We start from the raw sequence: 23,597 nt of genomic DNA, 5'->3' as shown, positions 1-23,597 counted from the left end.
CATTTTTGCACTCAGGTCAAAGTTTCGTGGCCCTCTATCATAATCCAGAGTTTTGAGAAGATTGGAGAAACTTAATTTTTCGCCCAAAAATGAAAAAAAACGAAAGGGGTAACACTGTCGTTTTTTTTTTTCGGGTCGAAATTTTGAATTTTGATATCTCAGCTCTGGAAGGGTCTAGAGCCTCCATTTTTGCACTCAGGTCAAAGTCTCGCGGCCTTCTATCAGAATCCAGAGTTTTGAGAAGATTGGAGAAACTTAATTTTTCGCCCAAAAATGAAAAAAAAACAAAAGGGGTAACACTGTCGGTTTTTTTTCGGGTCGAAATTTTGAATTTTGATATCTCAGCTCTGGAAGGGTCTAGATCATCCATTTTTGCACTCAGGTCTAAGTCTCACAGCCCTCTATCAGAATCCAGAGTTTTGAGAAGATTGGAGAAACTTAATTTTTCGCCCAAAAATGAAAAAAAAACGAAAGGGGTAACACTGTCGGTTTTTTTTTCCGGTCGAAATTTTGAATTTTGATATCTCAGCTCTGGAAGGGTCTAGAGCCCCCATTTTTCCACTCAGGTCAAAGTCTCGCGGCCTTCTATCAGAATCCAGAGTTTTGAGAAGATTGGGGATACTTAATTTTTCGCCCCAAAAAAAAACGTAAGGGGTAACACTGTCGTTTTTTTTCTGGTCGAAATTTTGATTTTTGATATCTCAGCTCTGGAAGGGTCTAGAGCCTCCATTGTTGCACTCAGGTCGAAGTCTCATGGCCCTCTATCAGAATCCAGAGTTTCAAGAAGATTGGACCAACTCAAAATTTCGACCCACAAAAAAACGACAGTGATATTGGTGTGTTTGTGACGCAGGACGTGCCGCTCTGATGACGACACAGACTGACCGGGACTTCACAGCGATTGTGATGAGTTTGGATATAAAGAGGATTTATCTGTATTATTAAGTGTGTGTAAATATATAAAACTTGTTTTTGTTTTGAGCACATTCATGTTTAGTACATTTCAGATCCTCTCCACTTTATGAAAGATTGTAAATTAGTGTAATTATTATTTATTGTGAATATGTAGTTCAGTCGCACTGGGGGACATGCTGAGTTTGGGTCAACAGACATTTTTATATTCCTGTAATTCCCATGTTTCGTTATAATGTTTGTGTTTATAATGAAATGTTTCACCTTTTATTTTTGAAAGCTTCAGATAAAATAAATATGTTTGTGAAATACTTTTGAGAATTGTATTATTAAATATTTTTTTTGACTAACATGAGTGACATCAACGGAGATTAATATTTATTAGCAGGATTGATATGATGGAACTGATAACCAAAAAAGTCAATATTACTGTAAGGTTGGTTTCACGTATTGAATGTAGGAAGAATAAAGAGGTCAAGATGACATGAATTTTATAATATTTTATTTTAATATTCCATGAGGTTCACCTGTTACGAAAGTTTTTGCACAAAAACTTTAATTTTAGAGACTGAACTCCAGTGGGCGGAGCTTATAGTGTGATGAGGTGTAACTATTGGTCCATGTCTTGCTCTGGAGGCGGGCATATGCAAATGTATGATGTCACAGATCCCGCTGTTTTTGGAGCTTGATTAAATAAATACTCTGTTTATAATGAAGACGTTTTAATCAAGATGTTCTAACGAAATAAAGACCTTTTATATGCCATAATAAGATCAAGGCAAATTTTAATTCTTATTAAGACATGAATAGCCAAAAATTACTGAGACAAACATTGTGAACATTTGTTTTTATTAAACAGCTTTCTTAAAAAAAGTATTTATTTTAACAAAATATATATAAATTCAATGTTGCAGAAATATTAGTATAGTCTCATAGAAAAAAACGTGCACCAAACAAAGTTAACTTACACGTGTCAAACATTGGCATATGACATTATGATTTTTTTAACACACCTGAGCACAGTTAAAGCTGATTGTATTGTAGACGATTGTATGACTTCAGTACAGGATGATTGATTGGTTCCGTGTGAAAACGGTGTCTTATGATAAAGGAGTGTGTGAGGAAGACGATGATCTGAGATTATGTGAATTTCTTGATGAAGCGCAGCTTGAGGTAAGCAATTACCAGGAAAATGAAGGTCATGATTGCCAGAGCCAAGTGATTCTGCCACAAACCCCAGGCTGAATAATCGATGCCCTGATCCATCAGGAACTCCTCGCCTGCGGTGCAACTGCCATGAGAACAAACCAGACGTCAAAACTATTATTAATACCAAGTGTTCACTGGATTGATTTCATATTAATTCAACTTAATTCTATTAAAGTCCCCCTGTGGTGTAAATCCAGCGTTTAATGTTGATTATGTGTGTATGTGGTGTTTTTAATCCGATTTAACCAAAGACAGTCTCAAAAACACGCTTTGAAATCGCTGGTGTTTCTGACGTCACAAACCACCTTGTAACCAATCAGATCAACGTGTGATCGCCAACCAGTGGATCTCTGAGTGAGTGGAGGTGGGGCTCATTTGCATATTCATAGAATCACGTATACTAAATGAGGCAAGGGTGTCGAGTTACATTCAAGAAATTTAAAGGCAGAATTTTTTTTTTCAAAGGAAAACCCATTTACAGTATAGCTGTCATTTTGGTGATCAGTTTTAAGGGTTTTATTTGGGTAATTTAGTTACTCACACTCTCTCTGGCGTGCCGGTTGTGTTCCTGGTGTCACAGAAACTGAGGCCGGTGAACTCGTTGATTTGCAGAGCCTGAAACAATCATCATCAACCATAAATAAACATGATTTCTTCTGCATTCAATAAATCAAACAGCAAGTGTTTAGTGTCAGGGTTCTTATACTTAAAAAAAATAAGTCCAAAAATATTGCTTTTTTTTTAACCGGCTTGTTATTTAGTTCACCTTCATGAACTGCAATAATTACCACTGAAATCAACATTAATACAAACTGGATGAGTAAAGTTTTATAACGAAGCCCTGTCTGAAAGTCTTAAATAACTGAGTGAAATAAGTTAACCTGATTTAACACGTAGCTAAAAACGAATCAATACTTTCCACAAAAAGTTACTAAATAAACTAATGTTTTCCTTTGCGTTACTTTTTCTCATCTTTGGGTTGCTTCTTTGTTTCTAAATAACAAAAAGTTCTCATTTTTCTTGTGTTACTTAATAAAAAAAAAGTGTTGTAAATAAAGTAAAGTAATCCGATTACGTCACTCGGTCACTTCTACTGCGTTACTCCAACACTTTTCAAAAAAAAACATTTTGCTAACATGTTTTTTTAGCATGATTTACCATTGCTGATGTTTTAACATGTTGCTTGCATGATTCATGATGTTGCAAGCATGATTTAGCTACACATTGCTAACATGCTTTAACATGTTGTTATCATGATTTAGCATATTGCTAACATTTTTTTGCATATTGATAACATGATTTAACCTGTTGCTAGCATGAATTAACATTGCGTTGACAAGCCAACATAACATACTTAAAGCAATTTTTTATAGAGTTAAAAAATACTTTTAGATATTTTTTTTACATCTAGTCTTTCAATGATAGTAAAACGACACTGCTGCGTGTCAGAGTATGCCAACTTAGGGCAGTTTGAGACACCAGCTCTGATTGGACACTCACAGCGAGACCGTAACGAGGAATACTGAAGTACTTCAACCAGTTCAACCAATTAGCCACACTGGGGAGATTCACCAGCAGCCCAGAGAAGATCTACACACACACACACACACACAGAGAGAGAAATAACAAACAATGTTAAACTAAACACAAATGTATTTATATTAACATTACATGTATTTTAGATCAGCCAAAATCACACATGTGTATGTGAATGTGTGTGTGTGTGTGTGTTTACCATCATGAAGACAAAGCTGATGGTCAAAAAGATGTTAGCAATGGCCACCACCGTCTGATCCGCAGAGATGGCCAGAGTCAAGGCAGTCGCCGTATACGAGACCATCACGATGGAGAATAAGAAGATAAAGAACGCCTCCACAGATGCCTTCAGGCCTGGAGAACCAATCACAACACAGCATCAGAGAAGAAACCACTATCACTCACTCACTCACAATCACTCTTTTACTCACTCACTCACAATCACTCTTTTACTCACTCACTCACAATCACACACTATCACTCTTTTACTCACTCACTCACAATCACTCACTATCACTCTTTTACTCACTCACTCACAATCACTCACTATCACTCTTTTACTCACTCACAATCACACACTATCACTCTTTTACTCACTCACAATCACACACTATCACTCTTTTACTCACTCACAATCACTCACTATCACTCTTTTACTCACTCACAATCACTCACTATCACTCTTTTACTCACTCACTCACAATCACACACTATCACTCTTTTACTCACTCACTCACAATCACACACTATCACTCTTTTACTCACTCACTCACTCACTCACTCACAATCACACACTATCACTCTTTTACTCACTCACTCACTCACAATCACTCACTATCACTCTTTTACTCACTCACTCACAATCACACACTTTCACTCTTTTACTCACTCACTCACTCACTCACTCACTCACTCACAATCACTCACTATCACTCTTTTACTCACTCACTCACAATCACACACTATCACTCTTTTACTCACTCACTCACAATCACACACTATCACTCTTTTACTCACTCACAATCACTCACTATCACTCTTTTACTCACTCACAATCACTCACTATCACTCTTTTACTCACTCACAATCACACACTATCACTCTTTTACTCACTCACAATCACTCACTATCACTCTTTTACTCACTCACTCACAATCACTCACTATCACTCTTTTACTCACTCACAATCACTCACTATCACTCTTTTACTCACTCACAATCACTCACTATCACTCTTTTACTCACTCACAATCACACACTATCACTCTTTTACTCACTCACAATCACTCACTATCACTCTTTTACTCACTCACAATCACTCACTATCACTCTTTTACTCACTCACTCACAATCACTCACTATCACTCTTTTACTCACTCACAATCACTCACTATCACTCTTTTACTCACTCACTCACAATCACTCACTATCACTCTTTTACTCACTCACAATCACTCACTATCACTCTTTTACTCACTCACTCACAATCACTCACTATCACTCTTTTACTCACTCACTCACTCACTCACTCACTCACTCACAATCACTCACTATCACTCTTTTACTCACTCACAATCACTCACTTTCACTCTGTTACCCACTCACTCACAATCACACACTATCACTCTTTTACTCACTCACAATCACTCACTATCACTCTTTTACTCACTCACAATCACTCACTATCACTCTTTTACTCACTCACAATCACTCACTATCACTCTTTTACTCACTCACAATCACTCACTATCACTCTTTTACTCACTCACTCACAATCACTCACTATAACTCTTTTACTCACTCACTCACTCACAATCACTCTTTTACTCACTCACTCACTTTCACTGTGTTACTCACTCACTCACAATCACACACTATCACTCTTTTACTCACTCACAGTCACACACTATCACTCTTTTACTCACTCACTCACAATCACTCACTATCACTCTTTTACTCACTCACAATCACTCACTATCACTCTTTTACTCACTCACTCACAATCACTCACTATCACTCTTTTACTCACTCACAATCACTCACTATCACTCTTTTACTCACTCACAATCACTCACAATCACTCTTTTACTCACTCACAATCACTCACAATCACTCTTTTACTCACTCACAATCACTCACAATCACTCTTTTACTCACTCACAATCACTCACTATCACTCTTTTACTCACTCACAATCACTCACTATCACTCTTTTACTCACTCACAATCACTCACTATCACTCTTTTACTCACTCACTCACAATCACTCACTATCACTCTTTTACTCACTCACTCACTCACTCACTCACTTACTCACAATCACTCACTATCACTCTTTTACTCACTCACAATCACTCACTTTCACTCTGTTACTCACTCACAATCACTCACTATCACTCTTTTACTCACTCACAATCACTCACTATCACTCTTTTACTCACTCACAATCACTCACTATCACTCTTTTACTCACTCACTCACAATCACTCACTATCACTCTTTTACTCACTCACTCACAATCACTCACTATCACTCTTTTACTCACTCACTCACTCACTCACTCACTCACAATCACTCACTATCACTCTTTTACTCACTCACTCACAATCACTCACTATCACTCTTTTACTCACTCACTCACTCACTCACTCACTCACAATCACTCACTATCACTCTTTTACTCACTCACAATCACTCACTTTCACTCTGTTACCCACTCACTCACAATCACACACTATCACTCTTTTACTCACTCACAATCACTCACTATCACTCTTTTACTCACTCACAATCACTCACTATCACTCTTTTACTCACTCACAATCACTCACAATCACTCTTTTACTCACTCACAATCACTCACTATCACTCTTTTACTCACTCACAATCACTCACTATCACTCTTTTACTCACTCACAATCACTCACAATCACTCTTTTACTCACTCACTATCACTCACAATCACTCTTTTACTCACTCACAATCACTCACAATCACTCTTTTACTCACTCACAATCACTCACAATCACTCTTTTACTCACTCACAATCACTCACTATCACTCTTTTACTCACTCACAATCACTCACAATCACTCTTTTACTCACTCACAATCACTCACAATCACTCTTTTACTCACTCACAATCACTCACTATCACTCTTTTACTCACTCACAATCACTCACAATCACTCTTTTACTCACTCACAATCACTCACAATCACTCTTTTACTCACTCACAATCACTCACAATCACTCTTTTACTCACTCACAATCACTCACTATCACTCTTTTACTCACTCACAATCACTCACTATCACTCTTTTACTCACTCACTCACAATCACTCACTATCACTCTTTTACTCACTCACTCACTCACTCACTCACTTACTCACAATCACTCACTTTCACTCTGTTACTCACTCACAATCACTCACTATCACTCTTTTACTCACTCACAATCACTCACTATCACTCTTTTACTCACTCACAATCACTCACTATCACTCTTTTACTCACTCACTCACAATCACTCACTATCACTCTTTTACTCACTCACTCACTCACTCACTCACTCACTCACTCACAATCACTCACTATCACTCTTTTACTCACTCACTCACTCACTCACTCACTCACTCACAATCACTCACTATCACTCTTTTACTCACTCACTCACTCACTCACTCACTCACAATCACTCACTATCACTCTTTTACTCACTCACTCACAATCACTCACTATCACTCTTTTACTCACTCACTCACTCACTCACTCACTCACTCACTCACTCACAATCACTCACTATCACTCTTTTACTCACTCACAATCACTCACTTTCACTCTGTTACCCACTCACTCACAATCACACACTATCACTCTTTTACTCACTCACAATCACTCACTATCACTCTTTTACTCACTCACAATCACTCACTATCACTCTTTTACTCACTCACAATCACTCACTATCACTCTTTTACTCACTCACAATCACTCACTATCACTCTTTTACTCACTCACTCACAATCACTCACTATCACTCTTTTACTCACTCACTATCACTCACAATCACTCTTTCACTCACTATCCCTCACTATCACACACACACACTACCACTCACTAACTCACTCATTATCCCTCACCATCAGTCACCCAATTCAATTTCAATTGAAATTTGATTTGCTCTATTAGCATGACTGTGTAACACGATGTTGCCAAAGCATCAACATATTAAATATAAATAATAAAACAAACAAGTAAAACTCACTCACTCACTCACTAACTCTTTCACTCACTCACTCACTATCAGTCACTCACTCACTCACACTCACTAACTCTTTCACTCACTCACTCACTATCAGTCACTCACTCACTCACACTCACTAACTCTTTCACTCACTCACTCACTATCAGTCACTCACTCAGAATCACTCACTCACTTATTATCACTCACCCTCTTTCACTCACTCACTCATTTTCAAATAATCAGTCTTTCACTCACAATCACTCACTATAACTTACTAGCACTCACTCACTAACAGTCACAATAAGTCACTATCTCCCACACACACATTCACACACACACACACACACACACACACACACACACACACCGATCATCCAGTAGGCCACACAGCTAAAGATGATGGCAGGGATGGTGCGCAGCGTGAGGATGTCAGACAGAAGCTTCGACAGAAAGTACACAGACAGTCTGTAGTAGCCGCTGATGTACTCATGCCTGAGACACAACAACAACAACAACAACAACAACATGACATATCACTCAAATATCACAATTATAGTCACAATAGTAACTGTACATAAAACATCACAAACCAACAAAACAAAACCACTGCCGCTAATAAACGGAGCACTCAACGTATAATATGTAGGTGGAAATTATTTCACCCCTGTAAATTGCGGGTGTGTGTGTGTGTGAGTGTGTGTGTGAGTGTGTGTACTTACACAAAGAGTTTCCTCTCTGTGATGAAGAGTTCAGCTGCTGAAACTGAACTAAAGCACTGATTAGTAGTGATAAAGAATAATGCGCCCATCCTGAAACACAAACACACACACAATTGGAGTTTTTCTTGAGATGCTTCAGCATCTGTTCTGTAAATCAAACACTGGTGAATGTTTCGTACCGGTTCTGAATCCCACTCGAGTTTAACTTCAATCCGAAAAATATCGCTCCAACAACCAGAGCCAGGAAGATTATGACCCCGATCTGGAGGAACAATACTTACATTAATATAGAAACGCCAATAAAACTTTCTAAATGAAAAATAAAAATAATACTTTTTCTTTCATAATTATGAGATAAATATTTGAAATTATGACTTAAAAAGTTAAACTATTAAAAAGATATACCAAGTCTAAATTATTATTATACAATTCCAAATAAACTTATACTCAAGATATATAACCAAGTTCTTAATCAAGTTATAATGACATTAAATGTTGAAATTATGAAATACTAGGTTAAAATTACAAAATAAATTTTAAAATTGACAAATTCTAATTATGACAAAAAAATTGAGATAGTGACATACTAGGTTAAAATTATGAAATAAAACTTTAAATTGACATTCTAATTATGACATAAAAAGTTTAAATGATAACATGACTAAGGTTATAATAACTAATGTCTCGTAATTATGACTTCAGAGTCATAATTAGTACGTCACAATTTCAACGTTTTGATGTGTTCAGCTGTCGAGCGCCTGACCTGAGCGAAGGAGGTCTGTGGGTTGAGCATCAGGTTCCGGAAGGTTCTCTTGAGGACCCAGTTGAACTGGTGGAAGAAGGACGTGCTGTAGGTGATGGTTCTGGTTTTGATTTTGACCCGAATGTTCTCCTGACCCTGAATGATGCGATCCAGTTCACCTTTGGTGTGTTTGAAGCTGGAGCTATTCCTGTATTCCTCCACTAAACGATCCTCGATGCCCTTCAGAGATGAACTCAGCTGATCCTGGTCCAGTTCTGGCATTCAAATGCATGTAGATACTCAATCATTCAATTTGAAATTGATTTAAATACTGATAATGACATAAAAAGTTGAAATTATGACATACCAAGTTTAAAGTATTAAATAAAATTCAAAATCGACAAATAGTTATAATTATGAAATAAAAGTTTAAATTGACTTAAATTCTAATTATGAGATAAAAGTTTAAATTATGACATAGCAAGTTTAAATTAAGAAATAAAATTCAAAATCGACAAATTGTTAAAATTACGAAATAAAATTTGAAATTTACTTTAATTCTAATTATGACATAAAAGTTGAAATTATAACATACCAAGTCTAAATTATTAAATAAAATTTAAAATCGACAGTTATAACTGAAATAACAAGTTGAAATTATGACATACTAAGTTAAAATTACGAAATAAAATTAAAAATTGACAAATTCTAATTATGACATAAAAAGTTCAAATTATGACATATCAAGTCTAAATTACGAAATAAAATTCAAAAGACAAATAGTTATAATTATGAAATAAAAAGTTGAAATTATGACATAGGCTACGAAGTTAAAATTACAAAATTTGAAATTAATTCATTTCTAATTAGGACAAAAATTTGAAATTATGACATACCAAGTATAAAATACGAAATAAAATTCAAAATCAACAAATAGTTATAATAATGAAACAAAAAGTTGAAATAATGTATACTAAGTAAAAATTACGAAATAAAAGTAGAAATCATGACATACAAATTCTAAATTATGACATACCAAGTCTAAATTATGATATACCAAGTCTAAATTATGACATACCAAGTCTAAATTATGACATACCAAATCTAAATTATGATTATGACATACCAAGTCTAAATTATGACATACCAAATCTAAATTATGATTATGACATACCAAGTCTAAATTACTAAATAAAATTAAAAATGGACAAATAGTTATAATTATGAAATAAAAAGTTTAAATTTTGACATACTAAGTTAATTACATAATTTGAAATTGACAAACTCTAATTATGACATAAAAAGTTGAAATTATGAAATAAAGTCTATGTTAGGAAACAAAATTCAAAATCGACCAATATTAGGCCTGTCATAATTTCAAATTTTATTACTTAAAACTGAAATAAAAATTAATTAAAGCTAAATAGAAATACTTAACACAAAAAACAAATTACAAAAGAATAAAAAAAGTTAATAGAATTTAAACTACTAATAAAATGAAAAGTAAAATTATGAAAAAAAATAATTCTCTTTCATGATATTTCTTAAAGGTGCAATGTGTAAAAAAGTTGAGTATCTATTAACAGAAATGCAATATGACATCCATAACTATGTTTTCAGTGGTGTATAAAGAACTTACTTAATTAACCGTAATGTTTTTTATTACCTTAGAATGAGACATTAATAGCTCCATAACCGCGGGAATCCCCTTCTATGAAGGTCGCCATGTTGTGACGTCATATTCCTACCGTAGCCGAACGCAAACAAACAGCGCTACAGAACGCGTTTCATCACTACCTTGAAAGAGAAGTAGCGGAAAGCTGGAAGCTAGCCTTACACTCCGTGAGTAGTGACTTTTCCCTTGTGAGTGGTGTAAAATATGTAGTTGGGATTGTTTCATGTAACTTAGTTCTCCCTCGCTGTGTTATGGGTTTGTTATGTTGGGGATAGATGTGCTGTTACGTTCGTGAGACAGCTGATGATTAGTATTCATGTCATTGACCGTAAAACAGTACGTTACAGGAATCACTAAGCCGTCGATAGAGACTTTTAGATCACTAAAGTCGATCACGAAGAGTTTTCAAAATCAGAGAAAAAAGCCTATTGTGTGTAGTAAATAGTATCTATGGGATGCGGAGATGACATGATTGCTCAGCCACAGTAACAGCTCATATTAGCCAGCTAAACTATTACTACCCTGTTAGAAAAAATATATAGCTGCTCCCTCGCTGTATTATGGGTTTGCTACAGTATGTGGGGAGAAATGTGCTGCTGGTTACGTTTGTGAGACAATCAGCTGATTACTATTATTTTATTAAATTATATATTAAAACCCTTGATCCTCACCTGACTATGGCTTTGTAAACAGTATCCATGATGTGGTTTATAATGGACTGTGGTACAGAAACAGTGACAATGTTACACACTCTTGGCTTACTCTGGCTATTCTCTGCTGTCTCAGCCGACGAGATGTTTGTCCCGTTTTAGCAACCGTAGCTTCTTCGAAAGGGAGGGGTGAGCAGTGGGCTGAGCCCTTAGTGCAAACCTGGTGCAAACTCGCAACCGAACCACTAGATGTCGCTAAAAATCACACATTGCTCCTTTAAGGATAAATATTATATATTAGTAGAACATATTAATTTAAATTAATTATTTAAAATAAGCTAAATGTTAAAAATTCAAATCTGCATATTTGTGATAATTTTTTACCCTTTTTTCCCTGTAATCTTATTAAAAGTGTGCTTCAACTTTCATTTCAAATTCTTCAATTTGATCAATTAATGTACAAATAAAAAATACTTTTCTCATGATATTTATGAATGATGTATATTAAATTGTAGTAAATATTCATTCAAAATCCACTCTGATAATATTATATATCCACTGTGATATTATATGGACCATTTCACAAGATGTAAACAACACTGGTCCAGAAGCACTTCCTGTTTCAGTTTGTAACTGTTTTCTTTATTTCACATGTATGTTTGTTTAACTTTTTGATTCAGTTTTAAATGTTCTGTTGGTTGTATTTTATCCCAGCTTTTATGTAGTGTTAAAAAACTGAAACAGGAAGTGCTTCTGGACCAGTGTTGTTTACATCTTGTGAAATGGTCTATATCACTCTAGTGTGTGTAGATATTATTTGACCATTATTATTTTACTAAATAATGAAATAATAATAAACGGTTCTTGACTAAAAAAAAGCATCAAAGTGGCCGTTATACAGCGAGACTGGAGACACACAGAAGGGAAGTTTGCGTGTGTGTGTGTGTGTGTGTGTGTGTGTGTCGTACCCTCATTGTTGTGTAACTTGTTGAGAGTTACAGCCGTCGAGTCTCCATTGATGACATCCAGGAAGAAATCAGCAGGGTTGTTATGAGGTTCACAGGTGTATCCTGACACACAAACAGAAGACATGAGAGTGAGTGTGTGTGTGTGTGTGTGTGTGTGTGTGTGTGTGTGTGTGTGTGTGTGTGTGTGTGTGTGTGTGCGTGTTCTCACCGATCTCACTGAAGTACTGCAGGGCGTCCTGAGCCGGCCCGTGATACACCAGCCTTCCTCCCACCAGGAGCGTCAGGCTGTCGAACAGACGATAGATGGAGTAGCGCGGCTGATGGATGGAGAGGATGATGGTGCGACCGTTGAGAGCCATTCTGAACACACACACACACACTTAAATAACACAATCTCTGTTTATGTTCATCTCAAAACATACACACACTTACACTTGAATTTTAGACACAACATTGACTGTTTTTGTTCTGCTTTAACAGCGATAATGATCTGTTATCATCAAGCTACTGGAGTGCCTCAGGGCTCAGTGCTGGGACCGCTTCTCTTCTCCATCTACATGTTATTAGTAGGACCTGTCAATCAGAAACATGGTTTCTCCATCACTGGAGTGCCTCAGGGCTCAGTGCTCACTCATTGAGACATTAAGACACCTGCTGCCACCTACTGGTGCTTTAGTGTGAGTGAGTGTGTGTGTGAGTGAGTGAGTGAGTGAGTGAGTGTGTGAGTGTGTGTGTGTGAGTGTGTGTGTGTGTGTGTGTGAGAGAGAGTGTGTGTGTGAGTAAGTGTGTGTGTGTGTGAGTGTAAACACACTTCTTCAGCAGCATGAGGACAGAGTTGGCAGTGCTGGCGTCGAGGCCTGTTGTCGGCTCGTCCAGGAAAAGCACTGATGGATCGATGATCAACTCCATGCCGATGTTCGTCCTCTTCCTCTCTCCTCCCGAAATTCCACGAATCAGCTGCGTGCCCACCTGTGAATCAGCCAATCAGGGCAGCAGTGAGTCAAAGCCACGCCCTCTGAACACAATCAGCAACTACAACACTCAGTTTGTTAAATTTCTCACACATACACAATTTTTACTGTATTTTTAGTGTATAATAAATTAGGGTTTGAAAATAACTCTGTCAAATCACGAGCCAATTGGGCGTCTTACTTATTATGTGTACTCACTTTGCTGGGAAGTTCGTGTAACACAAATCTGCAAAGATTTAGCGTAAACTCGTGATCATGATATATTTAATACAGCATATTAAGGAGAATCTGCTCATATCTGGCTTACGTGAACACGCACGTCTCTACTCGCAAACAAATAATTTAATTTGCATTGAATAGCAAAGAATAAAAAGCATTTGGTTGACAGAAAACGGTAACACTTTACAATAAGGTTCGTTAGTTAACATTAGTTAACTACATTAGTTAATATGAACTAATAATGAATAGCACATATACAGCATTTGTTAATCTTTGTTAATGTTATTTTCAACATTTATTAATACTTGATTAAAATCTTGTTAACATTAGTTAATGCACCGTGAACTAACATGAACAAACAATGAACAGCTGTGTTTTCATGAACTAACATTAACAAAGATGAACAAATGCAGTAACAAATGTATTGCTCATGGTTAGTGCATGTTAATAAATACATTAACTAATGTTAACTAATGAACCTTATTGTAAAGTGTTACCCAGAAAACATTGTTATTTTACAGCATCCTATCATTTTTTTATGTTCTTTGTACTGTATTGATCGGTCATCCTAAAACACATTTGGGGGATGAAAGAGGAAGGACTGGATGACAGGATTGTGTTCAAATAAGAGTGTATGAAATCCAAATATATATATATATATTATTTCTTCTTTTTTTTGCTAGTAGAAGCTCTGAGAGGCTTGTAACTTAATTTAGAAGCCAAATTGTTTGGCATGTGAAAAAGTTAATTTCAAACCCTGTGTAAAACGATTATAACTCCTGAAGTGTGTGTCGTGTGTTACCCGTGAATCTGCCACTTTGCTCAATCCGAGCTCCTGGATGAGTGTCTCCACCTTCTCATCTTTCTCTCGTTGTTTGATCGTCTTCGGGAGCCGTAAAGCGGCTGAGAAACGCAGATTCTCCCGTACGGTCAGCGTCCCCATGACCACATCATCCTGACACACACACACACACACACAGTTTGAGACGGAAGTGCGAGTGTCTCCTGACACGGCTGGCGTGATTTGAGATTAGATTAAAGAGTTATTCGATTTATAGGATTTCAGACTTCAGAAGAAAACAGGATCTATAGTAACTCTATTACACTGTATGTTAAACATCTTTACATTATGGCAGAGCTGCTGCTTTAAAGACATCTATTGTAAGTTCCTCTCCAATTCCTTAAAACTCATCTTTGTAGTTTTTGTCCAGTGAATATATGAAGAGTTCAGATGCAAAAGCCTCTAAATGCCATTTGAAATGTTCTTCTAGAATGATCATTTTTATCAAGCTTGTATATTTAAGTCCAGTGATTTCACTTAAATGGCAATGATAATTACCTATTAATTGTTATTTAAGTGAAATTACTGAACTTAAATATACAAGTTTGATAAAAATCATCATTAAAGAAGAAAATTTCAAATGGCATTTAGAGGCTTTTGCATCTGAACTCTTCATATATATATATATTTGTGTGTGTTTATTTGTGTGTATCCTGATATCGTTAAACACTTTGGTCAACTGTGATTGATTTTGAATTTTTATATACAAATAAATTTGAACTTCTCAACTTCTTCATGCCTTAGAATATGAATGTAACTCGACACCCTTGCCACATTTTAATATGCAAATGAGCCCCGCCTCCACTCACTCACAGCAGCTCGGATTACCTGATTCACTCACTTAACTTTACTGTGGTAAACGCTACATGTTTCATTTTTTGTTAAAACCACATGTTGCTGTCTGGGCAACATTAAAAACTTTAAAGGTTCTTCGTGGAACCATCGATGCAACGTCAATTAAGATCCTTTATTTTTAAGTGTGTATGGAAGGAAAACAAATTAACCTGCACTCCTACGAGTGTTGTGCCTGAGCGCGTTCATATTTTGAGTTCATGAGATTTGGGTTCGCCCAGTGTAAAATGGGTTGTGGCAATAATAATAATAAAAAAAAATAGTTTGCAGCAGTATAAGGAAAAAAAATAACTATGAACTAGTTCATTTTTTGGAACCGTGAGCTTAGTTTAAAATTGTGAACTATGAACTATGAACTGAACTAGTTCATTTTAAAATTTGTGAACTGAACTTGAACTAGTTCATGTAGAAAGTGAACTTTCCCAACACTGACTACTACTATAATCTTAGTCAGCAATCTCACAAATGCCTTAGTCATGAAACGTGCTGTACAGAAAAACCAGTTCAACTTCCTCTTTTTAATGCTAGAGTTATGTAATCTTATTTACAGTCCAAATATCAAACATTTCTTAAATCAAGATGCATTTACTAGATGAGTGAAATGACATAAGATATTGTGTCCTGTTATCTGGGGAAATAAATAAAAATTAAGTGAGTTTTTGCTTAAAACGAGCAAAATTATCTGCCAATCGGGAGTGAAAATAATGTTAAGATTATTTTTCTCACTCCATCGGCAGATCATTTTGCTTGTTTTAAGCATCAACTCACTTCATTTTGATGAATCCTCCAGATAACAGGATATAGTATTCGATGGGTTGTCTGTATGAATAGGATGTGCTTGTTTGCTGCTGTGAGTTTATACCTGCACTACATATCCCGACAGACACTTGAAGTTTGGAGGCTGAGGCGCTCCGTCGATAAGAACCTCTCCGGAAAGACCAGCGGGATCCTTACGGGCCGCCAGCACATCCAGGAACCTTCATTACAACATGGAAACAACATCAGCGACACGTCTGCTTTTGGGTCATGTTTCATGTCTCGGTCATGTGATCCCCTGTTTTAATCATGTGATCCTGCCATGTGTCCCTTGTCTAGTCTTGTGTATTAAAGGCCTCATGTTTGCCATGTGTATTTATCAAGTCATGTTTGTGTAACCACTGTTGGGAAGCGCTCTATTCCTGTCCATGTTTTGAGTTCATGCCATTATTTTACACTGCAAAACATGCTCTTCTTACTTACTATTTTTGTCCTGTTTCCAGTCCAAATATCAAACATTTCTTAAATCAAGATGCATTTACTAGATGAGTAAAATTACATAATAAAAATGCTGATTGTATAAACACAGACCGACAGAGAGACAGATAGACAGACGGATGGACGGATAGACAGACAGATAGACAGACGGATAGAGAGATAGACAGACAGATAGATAGATAGACGGATGGACGGATGGACAGATAGAGAGAGAGACAGATAGACAGATAGAGAGAGAGAGAGATAGAGAGAGAGAGAGAGACAGCTAGACAGATAGATAGATAGACGGATGGACGGATGGACAGATAGAGAGAGAGACAGATAGACAGATAGAGAGAGAGAGAGATAGAGAGAGAGAGAGAGACAGATAGACAGATAGATAGATAGACGGATGGACGGATGGACAGATAGAGAGAGAGACAGATAGACAGATAGAGAGAGAGAGAGATAGAGAGAGAGAGAGAGACAGATAGACAGATAGACAGCTCTTACGATGATTTCCCGCTCCCGGTCGCTCCTAATATGGCGTTCAGTCCCGGCTTCATGATGCCACTGGAGAAAAGGACACACAGAATTATGTAATAATCATCATCACCTCATTTTCTTCTTCATTAAACCAAAATAAAAAATTAAAACCAAAAATTAAAATTAAAATTAAACCAAACATAAAGCCAAGCACCAGTTCACACGAGGAAATAAACATCAGCATTTATAAAACACACACACACACACAGGAATCTGATTGGATGAGCCACAGCCGAAGCGATCATGAAATGCAGTTTCTTTTTGGAAGACCAGAATATTTGAATCTATTATATCAATCACGTACAAACAGATGAAGGCGACGAGTCATAATTAATATTCCTCCTAATCCCGATAGCGGAGCGCATGTCCAGGATCATGAAGATTTACAGTTTTTCTCGATTGTTTACACACATTTTCTGAAAGAATGCCTCATATTCTCAGAACTCTACACACAAATCTAAAAACACTCACACAATCGGCAAAACCCCTCAATTCTCCTGCAAAAGCAAACTTTACATTCAAAACAATGTTATTTCTTCTCAAAATCTAAAACACTTCTTCTCCATTCATCATAATGACTCGGGCCTTTTTTGTTCAGTGTTACACTTACTACAGACATTACATACATAAGTGTGTTGAAAAATATTTGAGAATATTGTGTTTTATACCCAGAACACACAAATACAATGTAACAAATATATTTTATTTTTCCCACAAAATCAATGGGAGATAGATCCCACATTTTGTACACCCCAACCAACACAAAGTTGCACATACAGTGGTCTATGCTGTTACAGAAAAAAAAGAAATAAATACATTTTTAAAGAAATAAAGAAATAAAGAAATAATTTAGAAAAACGTGTGTTTTAGAGCTGCAATTTGAGTGTAAAGCAGGAATTGTGCTTGTGGTTCAGCAGAATTGGTTCAGGGAGTTGGTGAATGAGTTACATGTTGTGGTCATTGTGTCTCGAGTACCAGAAAATGTGTGCAAACAATCGAGAAAAACTGTAATTATTTAATCAGTTCACACAAGGAAATAAACATCAGCACTTAAACAACACACACACACACACACACACGGGTTAATGATCACACTCGGTTGAGCTGACAGTAAACATAGGAATCCTGTACAAGGGTTGAACACACACACACACACACACACATGCCGGACTAGAATATCTGCTAAACAATGTCACTCTCATTATAGTGGAAATGATTTCATTAAGATTTCAAAAAGAACATTTAAAAAAAGGGCAATTAATAATTCTGAAATTATAAGATTATAGTTTCTGCTGTACTGAATGTGTCAATTTTAGGAAAAATTATGAAAAATCATATATATATATATATTCTGTTTGTCATGTATATTGTGTTGTGTTGTGTGTGTTGTGTTGTGTGTGTGTGTGTGTGTGTGTGTGTTGTATGTTGTGTTGTGTATTGTGTGTGTGTGTGTGTGTGTGTGTGTGTGTGTGTTGCGTTGCGTTGTGTGTGTGTGTGTGTGTGTGTGTGTGTGTGTGTTGTGTGTGTGTTATATTTTATGTGTTGTGTATTGTGTGTGTGTGTGTGTGTGTGTGTTGTGTGTTATATTTTATGTGTTGTGTGTTGTGTGTATGTGTGTGTGTGTGTGTGTGTGTGTGTGTGTTATATTTTGTGTGTTGTGTTGTGCGTTTGTTGTGTTGTGTGTTGCGTTGTGTTGTTGTTGTTGTTGTGTGTGTTGTTGTGTGTGTGAAAGTTCAGGCTATTGTTGTGTGAGACTTTGATGTTGGACAATGCCCTGGCCGCAGCGGGTGTGTGAACACGTAACGCCCATCATCAGGTTATGGAAGCGCATGTGTGTGTTCGGTAAACATGCACATGTGTAAAGTGTGTGTGTGTGTGATTGGATAACAAGCTTCTGCTGCTGTTTGTCTACGTAAATGCTTTTCTTACTTAATATTTTGTCGTGTTTCCAGTCAAAATATGTAAATTTCTTCAATCAAGATTCGTAAAATGAGATAACATATGATGTCCTGTTTTCTGGAGAATTGATGCTTTAAAAAAGCTAAATCATCAGCCAATGGAGTGAGAATAATTATGTTTCTGTTTGAATTAAGATTATTTCTCACTCCATTGGCAGATAATTTAGCTTTTTTAAGCATCGACTCACTTCATTTCGATTAATTCTCCAGAAAACAGGACATAATATCTAATAGAATGTTATTTTTCTGGCAAATGGATCTTGATTTGATCTGTTAGATATTCAGACTGGAAAGGACCCTGGGTAAGAGAGCCGTTCTGCAGTGAACCGCGTGTGTGTTTTAGAGAGCAGCTTTAGCTGATCTCCACACTTCCTTCCTTCAATTCACACGAGCCCTCCCTGGTGGATTCCCCAATCACACATGTTACCCCGCATCACGTCCACATGTTCTCAGACCCACGACCTCTGAGAGGACGTCAAATCCAGGAATGAAAACACTAGAATAAGCAACACTACCATCACATTCGCTCCTGCGCCCGTGTTCACATCGAGTGTTCAGAAGAAGAAGAGCGAGGCAGAGGACAAGTCTGAACAAGAGACCCGCTGGCCGGACCGACACAAGACCACACCGGCAGAGGGACTCGCTCACTTCATCACGTTTGCAGGATATGTTAGTTAGGGTTAGGGTTAAAAATGTATAAATGGAAATAAATGTGACTTGACTTGGCAGCTTGAAAAAACTAGTACTGCTATAAAAGCATAACTTGTACGAAAAAAACATGCAAAAATAAACAGAGAATAAAACATGCATTAAAAAAAACAAATACATGCATGCATGCAACATACAACAAACAACAACATGCATACTAAAACACTAAATAAAAACATGCATATAAAAACACCCATAAAAGCACGCATTAACAACCGTTTATCAAATGTCTTATCGCAAGAAACATAAAAAAACTTAAATAAACATGAAAAACATGCATACAAAAACACAAAAACAAAGCCTGCATACAAAAACATACACACAAAAATATAAAAAAACAAGCATACAAAAAACAAACCCAAAAATCATGAATCATCTTTGCACAATAGTAACTTCACACTAATTTTCAACTAATTAAAATATAAACTAATGTTTTAAACTTTTGTTATTTGTCGAGTGGCCGTGGGATAAGCGGGATGAGTACTCTTCGAGGTGTCCATCGTCCAGGTATGAATGGACTTGGACGGAGGCAGCCGTCCTCCACGCTCACGCCTCGCCATAAATACCCGACAATGGACACCTCGAAGGGCATTAAACTTGTTGTTTGTTTTATTTTTCCAAATGTGTTTATTTGTATGTTTTATTGCCCCTGACATGTTAGTGTGTAACCACCTGACGTAAGGAATATTAGTATTATAAAAAAAATAATGAAAAAGCGCAGCGACTTACTTGAGGTCGATGAGGATGTTCTTGCGCGTGACCGTCCTCTTGCAGAGGAAGCCGCTCTTCATCTTCACATTATAGTTGATGTCGTGAAAGCTCACGGTCGCTCCTCGCCGGGACGCTGAGAAGGACATTCTGGTGGACACGTGTTTTGGGGACACATGATTCTCCAGACCCTGGACGCTGGTCAGCTGAACAACCGTATCTGCCATCGCCAACCCTGAGGAACAGCAGAGCAACATCATCAGCTTCACTGGAGCTATACTGGAGCTATACTGGAGCTATACTGGAGCTATACTGGAGCATTACTGGAGCTATACTGGAGCTATACTGGAGCATTACTGGAGCATTACTGGAGCTTTACTGGAGCTATACTGGAGCTTTAAATAAAAGGAATTAAATGAGTAAAAAGATGATAAACTTATATAACAGTTTAACAGATTCTCAACATACCTGATCAACTCCTTACATATTCATGCATTCATAAACACATGGCATATTAATGCAAGTGTTATAGACATGTATTGCCGTCATAAGGTAATTAAATGCGAGCTGCAATTAACTAACATGATAAGATTCTTTCAGAAATGTTTTTGGACACTCATGATCACTAGCCTACATTATTTATGAAAAAGCCCTACATGGCATTCACACCAACATTAATATGGTAAATAATATTACGGTTTTTGAGCACCAATGTTATTTTTTAAACGCCTTACTAATTAGACTAGCGAATACTAATCTCAAACTCATAAATATAAACATAAAAACAGCGTTACTCAATATACAGCGACTCAACTGAGGACTAACGTTAGAGCAAGCGGGTCAACAACACAAGAAGTGCTCAATTATGAATTATGATTTTCTTATTATGATGAGCTAAATAACTACTTACGTCATTTCTCATCATGTTCATTCATTATCTGAGCAAAACATAATGTAAAACTTTGCTGAAATAATATCCCTCCACGGGCTTCACAAATCAACACAGACCAGAACAATCGAGGTCGTTTTCATCCGAACAGCGGAAAAATGCCGAATAATCATCGATTACGAGGTTGAGAAAAACCCATTCACACACACTCACCTGATGAGGAGACTATCTCTGCTCACGCGTGCACGGCTGCTTTTATGCGTGTGTGTGTGCGCGCGCGTGCGCAGTGCGAAATGTGAATGAGGTTTCATAAACACACACGGGCGCGTCACACGTGTTATGATGACTTTATAAAGCTTATGCATATCAGCATTACATATGAACACCATCGGCATGTACAAGAGGGACCGTGATCGTGTAAAAGTACCAGTAACTTAGCCTACTTAAATATCATGACATGAATTCGGCATATGGGGATCAAATATCAAAGTAGCCTATTGTGGGATTAGCATTTTACAATATAGCTACACATACACATTTTTTTTTTTTTTCAAAATGAAACAGTTATAAAAGTAATTGGTGACACTTTACAATAAGGTTCAATAAGAAAGAATAATACTTCTGCAGCATTTATTAATCTTAGTTGATATTAATTTCAACATTTAATTATACGTTATTAAAATCAAATGTTGTCTTTGTTAACATTCATTAAAGCTCTGTGAACAAACAATGAACAGCTGGATTTTTATTAACTTACATAAAAGATTAATAAATACAGTAACAAATGTATTTCTCACGGTTAGTTCGTGTAAAGTTAATAACTAAAGTTAACTAAAGTGTTAAGAGATGTAAAGATGATGCAGTCAGTTATAAAAGGAATTAAATAAGTAAAAATATGATAAACTTATGCAAACTCATATTTTTCACATGTTGATTGTCTGTTATGTTATTACACTGATAACAGGTTCTGAACATACCTGATCAACTCATCACATATTCATGCATTCATACATTCGTGGCATTTTAATGCTAGTGTTATAGAGGCTTAAAAACACCCATGCCATCGTATGGTAATTAAATGAGAGCTGCAATTAACTAACATGCTAAGATTCTTTCAGAAATGTTTTTGAACACTAATGATCACTATGATATTTATAATAAAAAAAACATATATAGGCTACAGTGTACATATTTACATACATATACATAGGCTACAGACAGACACACACACACACCCATATATATATATATATATATATATAATAAAATGTCATTAAATCGAGCCATAATTTGATATTGTTTAAAGATAAAAATATGCTTCATAAAAAAATATAATTTAAATTGTCCTCAAAGTAAATTGTTTTAGCTAAAATCCTGATTTCTAGACAGGCAATTATTCAGGCACACTGACTGAATTGTACTTGTGAGCTAAACTGATTAACTCAGGACAAACTAAATGAAGTGAAAAAGGGATGGCGAAGAAGTTTAGATGAAGCGGTGAAAACTTTAAAAGAAATGGTGACCGGTTACGTCATCTCAAAACACACGCGCTGTAAAAACATGACATGATCAATGAGTTATCACAACATTATTTACATTGCTTTCACTCATCAAAATAAGCTTTTTATATTCGATTTTATATTCGATATTCAATTCGATTTATATATCGATTTTAAAAGCAACTCGTTTTTTAAGTCAGTTTATTGTGATTTAAGTTGAAATTACTTAAATATACAGGTTGATTGTACTTAAAATTAAGGCAGCAAGTTTTCTTTCACAGCGTACAAATTACACAAGTCTTGATGTTAGAAACAAAAGTTTTCAATTCGTCATTTATTTAGGTAACTTCTGCTTTATTTAGCCTACACACGCACATCGTAACAACACAGCATATTATAAGCCTTTGAAACAAGACTTTATGGGGAAAATTATTGAAAATTATTTTATGGAAAAAAAAATTCAAGATTTGTTATCACAACATATTTTCTTTTGTCAAATCAACTTTATAATAATT

The 23,597-nt window shown here is 36.2% G+C and overlaps 1 protein-coding gene across 2 annotated transcripts; it reads right to left on the bottom strand.

The window, feature by feature from the left end:
* Window positions 1–1,744: 1,744 nt before the first annotated feature.
* On the bottom strand, window positions 1,745–21,862 carry LOC120494718 (broad substrate specificity ATP-binding cassette transporter ABCG2-like). 2 transcript variants are annotated; one of them, XM_089124204.1, is made up of 16 exons: window positions 21,797–21,862; window positions 20,716–20,929; window positions 17,288–17,347; window positions 16,404–16,518; window positions 14,651–14,803; window positions 13,470–13,627; window positions 12,867–13,018; window positions 12,659–12,760; window positions 9,387–9,640; window positions 8,803–8,885; window positions 8,624–8,713; window positions 8,272–8,396; window positions 3,857–4,011; window positions 3,622–3,711; window positions 2,663–2,736; window positions 1,745–2,203 (listed from the first exon to the last, which is right to left on the bottom strand). In XM_089124204.1, exons 2-16 carry the CDS (start codon window positions 20,919–20,921, stop codon window positions 2,053–2,055), a joined length of 1,968 nt encoding a protein of 655 aa, XP_088980330.1. In that variant the 5' UTR covers window positions 20,922–20,929; window positions 21,797–21,862; the 3' UTR covers window positions 1,745–2,052. The 2 variants fall into 2 exon arrangements, with proteins under 2 accessions (XP_088980330.1, XP_088980331.1); XM_089124205.1 differs by having other exon boundaries at window positions 21,605–21,798.
* Window positions 21,863–23,597: the final 1,735 nt, after the last annotated feature.

Source organism: Pimephales promelas, chromosome 20 (genome assembly GCF_988280905.1).
Source record: "Pimephales promelas chromosome 20, fPimPro1.hap1.1, whole genome shotgun sequence".
Taxonomy (NCBI): Eukaryota; Metazoa; Chordata; class Actinopteri; order Cypriniformes; family Leuciscidae; genus Pimephales; species Pimephales promelas.
The sequence above is the reverse complement of the archived record's forward strand: the minus strand, read 5'-3'. Positions and strand labels throughout refer to the sequence as shown.